This window comes from Leiobunum rupestre, chromosome 5 (genome assembly GCF_980474605.1).
Source record: "Leiobunum rupestre chromosome 5, qqLeiRupe1.1.hap1, whole genome shotgun sequence".
NCBI lineage: Eukaryota > Metazoa > Arthropoda > Arachnida > Opiliones > Sclerosomatidae > Leiobunum > Leiobunum rupestre.
The window spans coordinates 28,272,536-28,286,133 of record NC_143388.1 but is presented as its reverse complement, the minus strand read 5'-3'; the positions used below and the strand labels follow the sequence as shown (position 1 = coordinate 28,286,133).

The 13,598-nt window shown below is 38.5% G+C and overlaps 2 protein-coding genes across 2 annotated transcripts; one reads left to right on the top strand and one right to left on the bottom strand.

Moving 5' to 3' along the window:
• The first annotated feature begins 8,451 nt into the window (after positions 1-8,451).
• Positions 8,452-9,789, top strand: LOC149944043 (uncharacterized protein F54H12.2-like). The gene has a single exon (XM_090176280.1). The coding sequence runs from the start codon at positions 8,452-8,454 to the stop codon at positions 9,787-9,789; it is 1,338 nt and encodes a 445-aa protein (XP_090032406.1).
• Positions 9,790-9,971: 182 nt separating this feature from the next.
• On the bottom strand, positions 9,972-12,370 carry LOC149944042 (uncharacterized). The gene is made up of 6 exons (XM_090176278.1): positions 12,229-12,370; positions 11,885-12,166; positions 11,127-11,588; positions 10,788-11,069; positions 10,512-10,727; positions 9,972-10,030 (listed from the first exon to the last, which is right to left on the bottom strand). The coding sequence occupies exons 1-6, from the start codon at positions 12,368-12,370 to the stop codon at positions 9,972-9,974; spliced, it is 1,443 nt and encodes a 480-aa protein (XP_090032404.1).
• Positions 12,371-13,598: the final 1,228 nt, after the last annotated feature.

Sequence of the window (13,598 nt, the reverse complement as noted above, 5' to 3'; positions counted from 1 at the left end):
CAGAGTAGTAAACATGATGCCATTAGAGAGAAGCGTTACTAATCGATGGCGCACGAAGACAGAAACCTGGCAGGAGGTAGTGGACTACCAGGTTTCAGGAAAATGGCAGCGCTTTTACAGAATAAAAATATTTGAAGGTCACCTACTGATAGTGATGGCACGAATGCCGACGCCACTGAATCGGTTTTTAAGACCCCGTTCACTACTCCAAAAAAACCGAAAAGAAAGCGTTGAGTCCAGCCAGTTAGAAGCATTAGACGACAGCGATGTCACACTCACTTGTCAGTCAAGAAAAAAATATTAAAATATTTGGTCAATTAGGTAAATGGAAACCCAAGGTATATACGCGCGCCAGATATACTACAGGCTTTCCAGCTTTGTGCAAACAAATAGGAAACGAAATAATCAAAATTACGGTTATGGTTGAAATTAAAAGATTATAAAAATTCCTAAGTAACGAAATCTACTTTAAATGCGTATCTCCTTTATGAATCATAACACAAGATGTTTCAATAGCCTTTTTTAGATAAATTAATAATATGTCGCAAAAAATTAACGTTCGCTTGCTTCCAAGAAACGTTTTTTGACAAATTTCCTTTAAATATTACAATTTTAGAAATTAATTCGAGGATACAAAGACCTGGAGAATTGTCCGTCGATTTTATAACGTGTATGCAAAATTTGATGCGCCGATAAAGTAACCCCCTTTCACCACATGAAAAAGCGCGGTCAGTTTTATGAAAACTACGACCCCCATGCAAAGCTATCTTGTACAAAAGAAGTCCGAGAGATTATAGCAGACACCGCTAAGGTAGAACGTATCATCCATTACGAAGCGGTAGGACACGCAGTGGCTACTCCCGAGAACAGAGACAAGTTTCTCTGACCTGTCCGCGGTAGACAAGAAGGTCACCAATTTCCTCCCGTCCCGGCTCAAATCTATGCTGGCCCGAGTCAGCACTATAACAATTACCCTCCTTGCGCTTTTGGTAACGTGTACAGAACAAGTGGCGTGGCTAGGAAAATTGGGCCCCAATGCAAGATAAGAAAATAGGCCCCTGTGACACGTCAATTTTTGTGGTTTCCAATGTACGCGATTGGGTGCTTTGGCCTATTTATGTCACTGGCTTCCACATCGTGATAATGACATCACGGTAATACTTTCTATAAAAATATACATGTATTCGGCGTTCATTCGTGAGACAGCCGATAGGACAGTCGACTAAGTAAAAGTTTATTGGTCCCATTAGTGGGGTGGGCCCCAATGCACCACATTGGATGCATTGGCGTATTTACGCCACTGTACAGAACGCCAGCTCCCCCTCAGCATGGTTGCTTCGAATGTGAATTCCATCAGCCTAATAGAAGTTGGCGAAATAGCCCCAGTAACTCTTTAAACTCTGGCCACCAGGGCAAACGGAAAGAACGGCGTACTTACCAGTAAATAATCAAAATCGCCCCTCGTCAGGACACCAACCCATAGCGGAAATTAATGTTAAACAATTTATTGGAGAAAAGCTTTTATTTGTTACCATTGCTTTTTAAATTATATTACTTGGATAGCTGACATCTGCGTACTTATTTCGGTAACGTATAATCATACCCCTAGACGTTCTTATATCTGGAATAGTATTGAACGGCCATAACTAGAATTCTTCTTGCCTTTGCTGACGGGCCCTTAACGGGTCGCGGTGTGCAATAACTGGTGGCTTTACCGGGGAATCGGGGTCCGGCTCTTGTAACCTATAAGGGCGGTGGCGCACTGGGGGATGTTAGCTGCGATTTAATGGTCTTATCTCCACCTCCGACTTCGGTCAGATAGGGGCTGGTAAATGAGCTTCGGCTCGGGTTAACGGAGAGGGTCCAGGCAAACTGGCTGCCTCGGTGGATTGAGTAGCCTGCTGTGGGGCTGCGGGCCTCCGTATGAGGGCACGGCGGACTCATCTCCCGGTCTTTTGGAGTTCACCGGGATCTCAAGTGCCAGCTGTGCTGGGTTATGCAGGGTCGCTATGTGCCCGTTGTTCTCCTTTAGGAGCTCTCTCCAAAGAGTTTGGCTCCTTACCTCCGTAGGAAGGGTGTCGGCATGCACTCTCTATCCCACAGCTATGCGTGAAGTGGGAGCTGGTCGTCCCATTGCTGCGCCTTTTGTCGGGATGAGTGGCTTGCGTCGAGGGTGCGACCATCAGTAGTAGGGTACTACTACCCATGCCGGCTTTGTCACCTGTCCGGGCTTGTGGACGCTGGCGTAGGGCATTCTGATGAGACCACCTATGTAGTAGGCTGTATGATCGCTTGTAGCAACGGTCTATAAATTCTGACCACATGCCTTTGCTAACGCTAGGGAAGCCCTAGAGCCCAAAATAATTAACCAATAATTAAAATACACTTTTTGTAGAGTTTTTTAAAATAAGCGTCGCAATACTTACCAACCGATTAGAGTGCATCCCAACTGACACGGGCACACATCGATTCCAGGTGCGCGATAAAATACTCCGCGTTTAAACCGCTTCAAGAAGAACGTGCAAAGGCTATCAATAGCCTTATAGCTGTAAAGAAATAATATGAATTAACAACAGACCTATATTTAGAAACTAAAAAATTTCATACTCACCTCTACCAATATGTTCCAGTACTCACAATTGTCAGTTTATTTCAATTTTACCGAAGTTGACCGAAACAGAAAAAAGCAACTGTGACGGCGATTTTACGAAGAAATTCGAGATGTGATTATGTTTTTAAATATCGCCAGGTGTCGATGGCTTGTCAAATGAATTTTATAAGTTCTTTTTTTTTTAATTGGTTTTTTTTTACAAAATGTTTTGAACTCCATTTTAAACTTAACACTGATATCCCGAGCTCCTTTACCAGATCAAAAATTGTGCTGTTATATAAGAAAGGGGACCCGTTAGATTTGGCAAACTGGAGGCCAATATCTTTATTGAATGTTGATTACAAAATAATGTCAAAATGCTTAGCAAATATGATTCGGGGTATAATTCAATATATTATCTACGAAGACCAAACATCAAGCATTCCTAATAGGAACATCCAATCAAATCTGACCGTAGTCAGAGACGTTGTTTATCATTTTAACAATTTTTCGGGTGATAAACTTGCAATTGTCTCACTATATCAATCTAAAGCTTTTGATATGGTGGCCCATAGTTATTTGTTTTCCATTTTGGAACATATAAATATTGGTAATACGATTATAAAATTGATAAGGTCGACTTATCGATGTGCCGAAGCGCGCATCAAAGTCAACAACAACGTAACAGCGAATTTCCCTATTAAAAAGGGAATTCACCAGGGGGTCCCACTAGTCAAGCTTCCTATTTGTGTTATCCCTCGAACCATTACTTTGTCATCTTAGGAAGGAACTGTGAACGTAGCCTAATCCTACCTTTTATACCACGCCCTTGGCTTTTGCAGACGACTGTACCCACTTTATCAAGGGCTTATATAGGATTTTACGCGACGAATGTGCCAGATATTGTAATTTTAGCAATGCAAAAATCAATTTAGAAAAAAGCTGCGGTTTGTTGTTTGGCGCTTGGCGCTGCCATTTTGATACTCCCTTGGACATAAAATAGAATCATACCGAAATCAAAAATGTCGAAGTAAATTTCCAAGTTGACAATATTTGGCAAGACAATTTTTATGATAACCTTCAAACAGAATTTACCGACGGGCTAAATAACAATTCCGAATTAAAGCCTCACTTGTCCTTCAAAGCTCGCACGCAGTTGTGTTATCAAGAAATTAGTAAATACTTTTATCATTTACCGCTTTTAAAATGTCCAACCAAAATTTCAGAAACGATACTTAAAACGTGTTTAACTTTTTTGACTCTGACACACATTAGTAGGGTCTTCGAGCCGGTCCCAGGGAGTATTCTTTGGAAGGCCTCCACCCAATCCTCCCATTCCTCCTATTCCTCCAATTCCTCCTCCCATTCCTCCAATTCCTCCCGCACCGCCGTCCCGCCCGCACCGCCCGCGAGTACCGTGGTGGTGAACAGCCAAAGGTAGGGTTAACTAGCAAAGTTATGTTTAACGAAAGAGTGACGCAATACTTAGGTGGTGAACGTACAAATGCAGGGGTGGTACAGGTGGTGAACGTACAAAGGCAGAGCTAGTCTGTAACGCTATACAACTTTTATGAATAAAAACTTTGATTTAGGGAAAATGTGTCATTCTTTAAAATGGATTTCAGGTTGCAACATCCTTTTAACGGGCTGATCGCAGGTGCTACTCAGTCAGGAAAATCCTTTTTCGTGGCTAGTCTAATCAAATATAAAGATACGTGTATTTCTCCGCCACCAGAGAGAATTATATGGTGCTATACGGAATATCAGCCCAAACTGTTTAATTCGGTATTAGATGATACACCCACCGTTGAATTTCACGAAGGGTTATTAGACGTTAAAATTTTAGACCCAAATGTCAAGAATTTTGTTATTCTTGATGATTTACTTTGTGAAATATCAAATAACAAGGATGTCACGAATTTGTTTATAAGAGGTTCTCATCATAAAAACACGTCGGTTTTTGTACTCATGCAAAATTTGTATTATCCTGGGAAGGAAATTAGAACGTTAAATTTAAACGCGCACTATCTGATAATTTTCAAGACACCACGTGACAAATCGGCGATATTTCATTTGGCTAGACAGATTTCCCCAACTAACAGTAAATACGTCATCGACGCCTTTCATCAAGCAATCGCTAGAGACTTTGGGTATTTATGGGTGGATTTGAAACCAACTACGTCAGATGATCACAGACTACGAACCGGACTTATACCAGGAGAAGAGGCTGCCGTTTTTATCCCAAAATGAAGAGAATTCATAATCATAAGGAGTTTTTGAAATATCTGTCTAAGTGTAATTCTTGTCAAAGAAATGCCGCCATCAAATATGCTAATAACGACGCGATTAAAGCTATTGTGGAATGTTGTATAAATGTTCTGCGTGGCAATGTAAAACTGTCAGATGATCATAAGAAGAGATTGAAGCGACATTGTCATATTTTGCGGAAGATATCTAAACCCACTACAATCGCAAAACGGAAAAATATTCTAATACAGAAGGGAGGTTTTTTACCGTTACTCTTAGCACCACTTCTTTCAATTGTGAGCAGTGCGGCAGGCGCGGCTATAAGTAGAGCTATCAAAAATGGCTAGGAAGATGATCTTAGTCCCCGAAGACGTTTATCGACGACTCAATTCGCAACCAAAACTTGACGAAAACTTGGATACGAAAACGGTTTTAAATAATCAAAATCTTAATCAATCACAAAAAGTAGAGTTGTACAACCATTTATTACAACTCAACAAAAGAACTAAGAAAGCGAAACTCGTTGAAGAACCGAAAAGAAAGAAAGACTGGTATTCGGAAATAGCTATCGCGATACCAGATTCACATCTAAAACCCGTCATTGCTTTGTACAAGTGGATTGAAAGAAACAGTAAAATTGAATGGTCCACCAGTGGTGAACTTATTTATAAAGGACGTCCTATAGTTAGATCTAATATCATGGATATTTTACACGAATCAGTTAAAGGATACAAAACCAAACCAAAACATGAAATTGTTGGATTAGATAACTTTTATAAATTGTTGGCCAAGGAAAATGTACCCAAATCACTTGTAAAAAATAAATTCCCCTTTGAATCCCCTATTGAAAATGTACCTATTATTTCTAACGATTCACCAGAAAAGGTGTACGATGATTCAAATTATTTACCTCCAAGTCCCGAATCAATGTATGACAATGGATTATTGAGTTGGATAAATTTGAAATAAAGAATATAATAATATATCAGGTTTCAGTTCTTTCATTCACGAATTATACCTCAACATGGAAGGTGGCATCGATCCTACTCCGTCTGGGTTGATAACCTCTTTATCGATATCATACTTAAAATCACCCAAAGTTATTACGGCGTTTTTGTTATTATTTATTATTATCGTTTTTGAACTATTTGATTTCGCGTACTGGTATCACGAACGGAAAATGAACTGTACGATGAATGGATAAGTTAGAAGAAATATACTTCAACGTTAAGGACGCCGGTAGTTACGGAGGCATTCGTGGTCTCTATCGGGCTGCCAGAGAGAGGGGAATTAAAGTTAACATAAACGACGTGAGATAATTTTTAAAACGCCAAGATACGTACACGTTACACCGACCAGTGAGACACAATTTTCGAAGAAACAAGACGATAGTGTATGGGATAGACGAACAATGGCAACTTGATCTGGCAGACATGCAAGATATAAAAAATCACAATAGTGGATACCGATATATCTTATGTTGTATAGATGTTTTTAGCAAATACGCATTCGCTGTGGCTACCAAGGATAAGAAAGGATCAACTATGGTAAAGTCATTCAAATCTATTTTAGAATCAGGTCGACAGCCGAAGGTTGTACAGACTGATCACGGTAACGAGTTTCTATGCAAAGAAGTTCAAGGTGAATTAAAACGTAGAGGAATCAAGTTTTTCGCAACGCACTCCGAAGTAAAATCTAGTATTATAGAACGATTCAATCGAACATTGAAGTCTCGAATGTACAGATATTTTACGGAGAAAGATACGCACAAATATATCGACGTTTTACCAGATTTATTGGAAGCTTATAATAACAACTACCACAAATCTATTAAATGCAAACCCGTTGAAGTGAAGAATGAAAATTCTAAACAAGTGTGGCAGAACCTATATGGGAAAGTTAATTTTTCACCCCCAGTCTCGTTCCCTTTTGAAATAGGTGACTTGGTTCGTATAAGCAAGAATAATACTACGTTCGAAAAGGGTTACAAAGCCAATTATACCGAGGAAATATTCAAAGTAGCGCAGTGCATACCAAGAGACCCTCCGGTATATAAACTGGAGGATTTGAAAACTGAGCTCATTTCAGGTGTGTTCTACAAGCATGAAATACAGAAAATCGGGAAAGACCTTGATAACTTTTTGTTTAAAATAGATAAAGTTTTGAGAAAAAGAACTAAACCCGACGGAACGAAAGAACTTTTAGTACGTTGGCGTGGTTACAGTTCAGATTTTGACTCTTGGGTTCAAGAAATCGTAGTACTATGAGTTTCTATATAACGCTACCCTCGGACTCTTCTATACGTTATTTCAAAAACAACACTATAAGCAAGTTCAGGACGTATTTACCCGAACCCATTAAACTTGATGGAGCGTACGAAGTTGGTCTAGCCGAAATAAGTTATCCTAGAACGTGGAATAACGTTAATGAAGAATGTTTAGTTCGAATTTGGAATACTGTAGAAGATACTATAGACTCCTTGGAAGAACCTATAACTAAGAAGTCTAAAAAACAGTCAATCAAGAAGACGGAAAAGAACCCCGAAAATTTTGTGATGAGAGATCTCAAAGATGAAATGCGTGATATAAGCATTCTTATACCTCCCGGATATTACGGCTCTACCGAAGAATTACTAGAGATTATGTCACTCGATGATGACGGACAAAAAATTAACTCAAGGGTCGAGTTTTATTACAATAAACCTAATCGGCGGGTGGTTATCGAAATTAAAGGAATGAATCAAGTTTACATACCACATGAAATCGCCATTATATTAGGATTCACGAGAAATCCAGGCAAAGATGTAACTGTAGTTACTTCAATGACAGCTCCTTTTAGTTGTGATATGGACGCTGGGTTACATTCTCTGTTCATATACTCCGATATCATACAAAGTCGATCGGTTGGAGATTCAGACGTTCCCTTATTACGTATTATAAGTATTCAAGGAAAAGACGGAGACACTGTTGAGAAGGAGTTTTCTAGACCTCATTATATGCCTATTGCGCATAACAATTTTCAAACCATTGAAATTAATATTATGAGTGAAATGGGTCAGCCTGTACATTTCGAAAGAGGAAAAGTTCACGTCACTCTTCATTTTAGACCTCGAAGGACATGGACTTCTCTATAAAATCAGGTGTAAAAACTTTCTTCCGTTCATTTGTGGTTAACGTGTCAAAGGAGAAACATGTCTCCGCGTAATTTAGACCACGTTTCCGTAAACGATTATAATAACTATTATTTAAATCAAATTGGGCACGGATCAATTCCGGTATACCGTGGAGTAGCCGTGCAAAGAGGATATGGTCTTGGAAATATATTAGCCTCGGCATTTCGGTCAGCCATGCCTTTACTCAAAAAAGGTGCCACATTCCTTGGTCGAAAATTTTTAAATACCGGAGCAAAAATTGCTTCCGACGTCTCGAGTGGTGTGTCTATTAAAGACGCGTTAAAATCTCGGGGGAAAGAGGCGGGGAAAGAAACCTTAAGAAGAGCCGCCGAAGCAGTGAGTAAACTTAGTAAAACGTCTCCCATCATCAGTTCAGTTCGAACCAGGAAGAAGAAAAGACGTTCTCTGCTTCAGTCTGATATATTCTCGTAATCATAGAACAATGTCGTTAGCCCACCCCAGTTCGCAGAACAGCATTAGCTCGGAACTTGATTTATTTCACGTACCTTATACTCAAACTGGCATAATAGGAAGTCAATGGGTTGAATATAATCCAACATCAAACATAAATGAAAACCAAGCAATTATCTTTAGTATCGCTGGAAAATCGGAGACATACATTGATTTGAAATATACTTTACTTCAAGTTCAAGTGAAAATTGTGAAAGCAGATGGAACTCTACCAAAACCCGATATTCACGACGCTGTATCTAAAACCACAACTCCTGCGGACAAAGTTGGCCCGGAAAATTTGTTTTTACACAGTCTCTTTGGCGAAGTTCACGTATCATTGGGTGACAGATCAGTTACGTCATGCCCTCAACAGTATCCTTACAAGAGTATGATTCAAACGCTCTTGACATATGGTGGGCCAGCCAAGGAAAGTTTCTTAACCGCGTCTCTATTCTATAAAGACAAAGCTGGGAAATTTGACGAGTTTTTCAATAACGACGGATTTACGAAACGCGCAAAATTTGCCCAAGAAGGTGTGATTGACATGATAGGAGTTGTACGAGCCGATATTTGTCAACAAAATCGATTTATTCCTAACCTGATAGACTTAAATTTCAAGTTTATCAAAAGCTCAAACGAGTTTTGTTTACACACAGACGGTGAAAAATGCAAAGTCATTTTCACACACGCATCAATGTTTGTCAGAAAAGTTAGATTGACGCCAGAGATTATGTTATCCCACGCTAAAACTTTGGAATTGGCAACAATGAAATATCCCATCACCCGTACGGAGTGTAATTCATTTTCAATTTCACAAGGGAACAAAATATGCGTCAAAGACAACTTATATAATGGTCAAATACCGAGTAAGGTGGTGATCGGATTTGTGGACCAGAATGCGTATTTGGGAGACTACAAAATGTCACCTTTTAACTTTAAAAATTTTTCGTTAACTCAAATCGCCCTATACCTTGATGGTAGTAGTGTCCCGGCAAAACCATTAAACCCAAATTTCAAAGATAAGTTGTTTATGCGATCATACGCTAATCTCTTTCTTCAAACTGGTCAATGGAATATTGATGAAGGAAATTTTATCGACCGTGATGAATTCGCCAATGGAAACGCACTATTCGTATTCGATTTAACTCCCGACCTCAATGGAAGTTCAACTGACTGTTTCAACCTGGTAAAGAATGGGAGCGTTCGTCTCGAATTAATATTCGGAGAATCATTGCCGTCAACAGTTAGCGTGATTTACTATTCCGAATATCAATCTTTGGTCGAGATCGACAAGAACAGAGCAGTTTTATATGATCAAAGTTCATAATGGACTCGCAACAACTTGAAATCATACTCAAGAATGACCCGTATACCAAATATTTGTTCAGAGGAGTCTTCCCTGCCGACAAACTTCCCAAGAATGTGAAAACGTATCCTTCACTTTACATCGTGAACACTGATACGTCCAATGGGGTCGGAGAACATTGGTGTTTGATATATCTCTCAAGGTCACTCAATTGTACATTCTTCGAGAGTTTCGGGAACAGGCCTGATTTGTTTAAATTTAACTATTTTATAGATAAAAACAGCTTAACTGTCACGTATAATTCTGTTCAATTGCAAGGAAATTCTAGTAAAGCTTGCGGTGGTTGCTGTATATATTTTGCAATTAATTTGTGTCAGGGAATAAAAATGTTTAACGTATTGCGAAGATTTTCAAAAAACAAAAATGTTAATGATCGTATGATTGTAGAATTTATGTATAAGAAATACTCAATAAATTTGTCATAAAAATATTTTATTGTTTCGTTTTATAATGTCCGTGCGCGAGCGTTGATATACCATCGGCTAAAATATAACGTTTATCATAGCACGGGTTTAAACACAATTTGTTTTGTCGCACAGTCGTCACAATATGTTTATTACTCACTATGCGCTTCATCTCCGCGATAGTTAACTTACGGTTCAGAAGACACTCGCGATATTCCGCGTGACGGACGCGCTTTTGCACAACACGTTTACACACACCCTTGCAAGTCTTTTTCTCACCTTTGGCGGACAAAATAGAGTACATTTTGGGTCTCAGTCCGTAAAATTCTTCAATAGGTGTACCGTCCATTTCATCTTTAAACTTTCCGAGTCTCTTTTTATTGGTTTCGTCAAACAGAGGATGATTTTTGGGGTATCCAGAAAAATCATACATTTCCTTCTGTTGGGCGAAATCTTCGTATAAATCCGGTGTTTGGATTTGATACGTGAGACTGTCTGTAAATTACAAATAATCATTAGAAATGAGCTATACTATATACAAGAGGGTATACGTACCAGTATCGGTAAAAAGAAGTTTGACCTTTTCTCCGTACTGTGGCTTTATGACCTCATAGTGAAATCTATACATTAAAAGTTTCGATAGATCCAAAATGGCGAAACCTGTATAGATGGGCCGGTTTAGAATAAGCTTTTTCTTGGCGGAATGAATTCCAACAAGGTCGTTTTGGAAGATGGTGAACTTTTCGAACGCGGGCGAGCTAGCTTTTTTAACAGCCTTTTCTGGTGTCGTAACCAATTTAAAATCCTTACGTAAACGTAAGTTTTCCATGGTTTTACCTGCAAAAAAAAATTAATTTTAAATTAAATTTTTAATTTTAATTTTTAATTACTTACCAAAGACAGCGTTGTTCATTAATTTGAAAAAGTCCTTTTCAAAATCGTTGGCGGCCATCTTCCTTTTATCTGTATTAAAGTCAATATATGACTTTAACCAGGCACCTTGTTCGAATTTCATAATTCGGTGGATTTTCGTGATTTTTAGCCCTTTTTCCACGTAATACTTGAGATTGCGATAGTGTACAACGTATCGCTCTTTGTTGTTTAGGTTGGGCACCAGTTTCGGTAGGCTCTCTTTAACAGGGATTTTCAGTTCAGTCATCTGGGTTTTGGAATACTCGGAAAGCATTTCCGGTTTAATGGACATAGACTCCGGAGCTAACGGGTAGCAGTTATGCTCGTCGTGTAATGCGTCCGGATATTCCAAATCCACTTCCAAAATAAATCCCTCAGAGGCGTCGTCGGGGCAACTTAGAAATTCGCGTTGACAGTCAGGGGTGGGTTCAATCCACTCAAAACCTTTCATTGGTAACGCGTCGCACATGACAGTACCGTACAAATTGTTACAATATGTTTAAGATAACATCGTTAAATTTTGTTTTTATTTTTTTTATTAAATTTTTAAAAAATATTTTTTTTTAAATAAAATTTGTAATTTTTTTTTAATTTTTTTTTAAATAACTTTTTTTTATTTATTTTTTTTAATATTTTTTTTTATTATTTATTTTTTTTTAATAAAATTTTTAAAATATATATATATATATATTTTTTTTTTGTATAATTAAATTTATTATTAAAATTTTGATTATTCTTACCGAGATAACAGATGCAACTATCTGGTTTGGAACGGTCGTGTGTTTCCAGGTACTTGTTATTACCCTGTGCGAGACGATGGCTGATCATTGAAACTCCACCTCGTATCCCTTTTTCTATGAAAAGATGCATGTCCTCATCCAGAAAAAGGTCTAGACGCACCGGACCTGTGTAGGAATGGGCGGGGTCTAGTCGGTAATACGTCATGCACATACGACGGAAACTTTGAAAGACGTCTGCCAGAAGTAATGTGTCAGACAAAACATAAATGTCGTGATACCGTCCTTTAAAAATAAAATTTTCAATTAAAGATTATACATATTTATTATTTTAATAGTGTTCATACCCAAATTTCCGATGTTGAAAGTTTTCCAGATGTTTTGCGCATGCACGTAGTTGGCTTCACTCAGAGGCTCATCGGTTAAATCGTTGAAGAAACACTCGATAGGTGGTAGTTGTGTTTCTTTAAAACGATCTTCCGAATCCATGTAGGAATACGGATAAACCCCTTTTCGCAGAAGTAAATTAACCTCTTCAGGTGTGAAAACCGAGTTTAATTGCGGAAAATTGTCAGCCCCACCTTTCGAGAGAAGCTGGCAAGAATCGGATGCTATCAACAAACCGTAGTTTGCCCAAAGTGAAAGAAATGTATGTTTCACTGTTGGTAGCGATACAGTCTATATTTTTATTTTTGATTTTTGCAATTTGTTGCATAATGAGGTGTGCGTCATATCTACAAATGTTTCATGTCATAAGTAAAAAATACCTTAAGCATATTTGCATTTAACTTACCTGCTCAGATTATGAAGGAAAACCGGGATGAATTTTGGCGCCTTCATTTTCAAATTGCAGTTCTGACAGGCGCAGCCCCTATACGCTCCTGTATAATGGTCATGGTCACGTGTTTTAATTGAAGGTTTGGTGAATGCTTCTTCGCAGACGTAACAATGAGTTGCGGTTTGGTAGGATGTTTCTTCAGCTTCAGAAAGTTGCATAGGAATGTTTTCCTTCAACGCTTCCGATATAGCCGTAGACTCGTCCAAAAGCATATTCAAAAACTTCAACGCACCGTCTTGTCCCCTGTAGGTCTCGTGCTTTACGAGATTTCCTACATAGTAAATAAATATTAGATAAAGAATTAAAAGAATTTCAAGTGATCAAACGTACCAGTGGGACTGACAATTGCGTATGAAAATCCGCACGTGACATGTACGGCTAGGGTCGTGGTCGATGACAATGTTGCGTCTGGCAAACATGTCGCTATTTTTGACATTATCGACTCGGCGAAAATGGTGTAAGGAACCTATATGAAACAAATAAATAAATATTTCGAATTTAAAAGAAGTTTTAAATTATTTACCATTTGACTCCAACCAAAATTTTTGAATTTTAAAATTGGTTCTTTGGTTGGCATCTCCACGCGTTGTGGTTGGTGAACATTACAGTCGCGCATATGGTCTTTGATAATGTCTTCAGAATTACTCCTTTTTAGACACCGTCGACAATAAAACGTCTTGTGGTCACGTTTGGTGAATCCACTGAACAAACGACTTAGGTGGCGGATCAAGACGTAATGTTTATTTTTACCGTTTGTCACCAAAAGTAAATCAATTTCCCTAGACTCGGGTACACGTTTTTCACTTACATAACGCGGGAAATAACCCTTTTCGTACGCGAAAATGTTAATTGATAGGTTATTCGCCTCTTCGAGCTTTT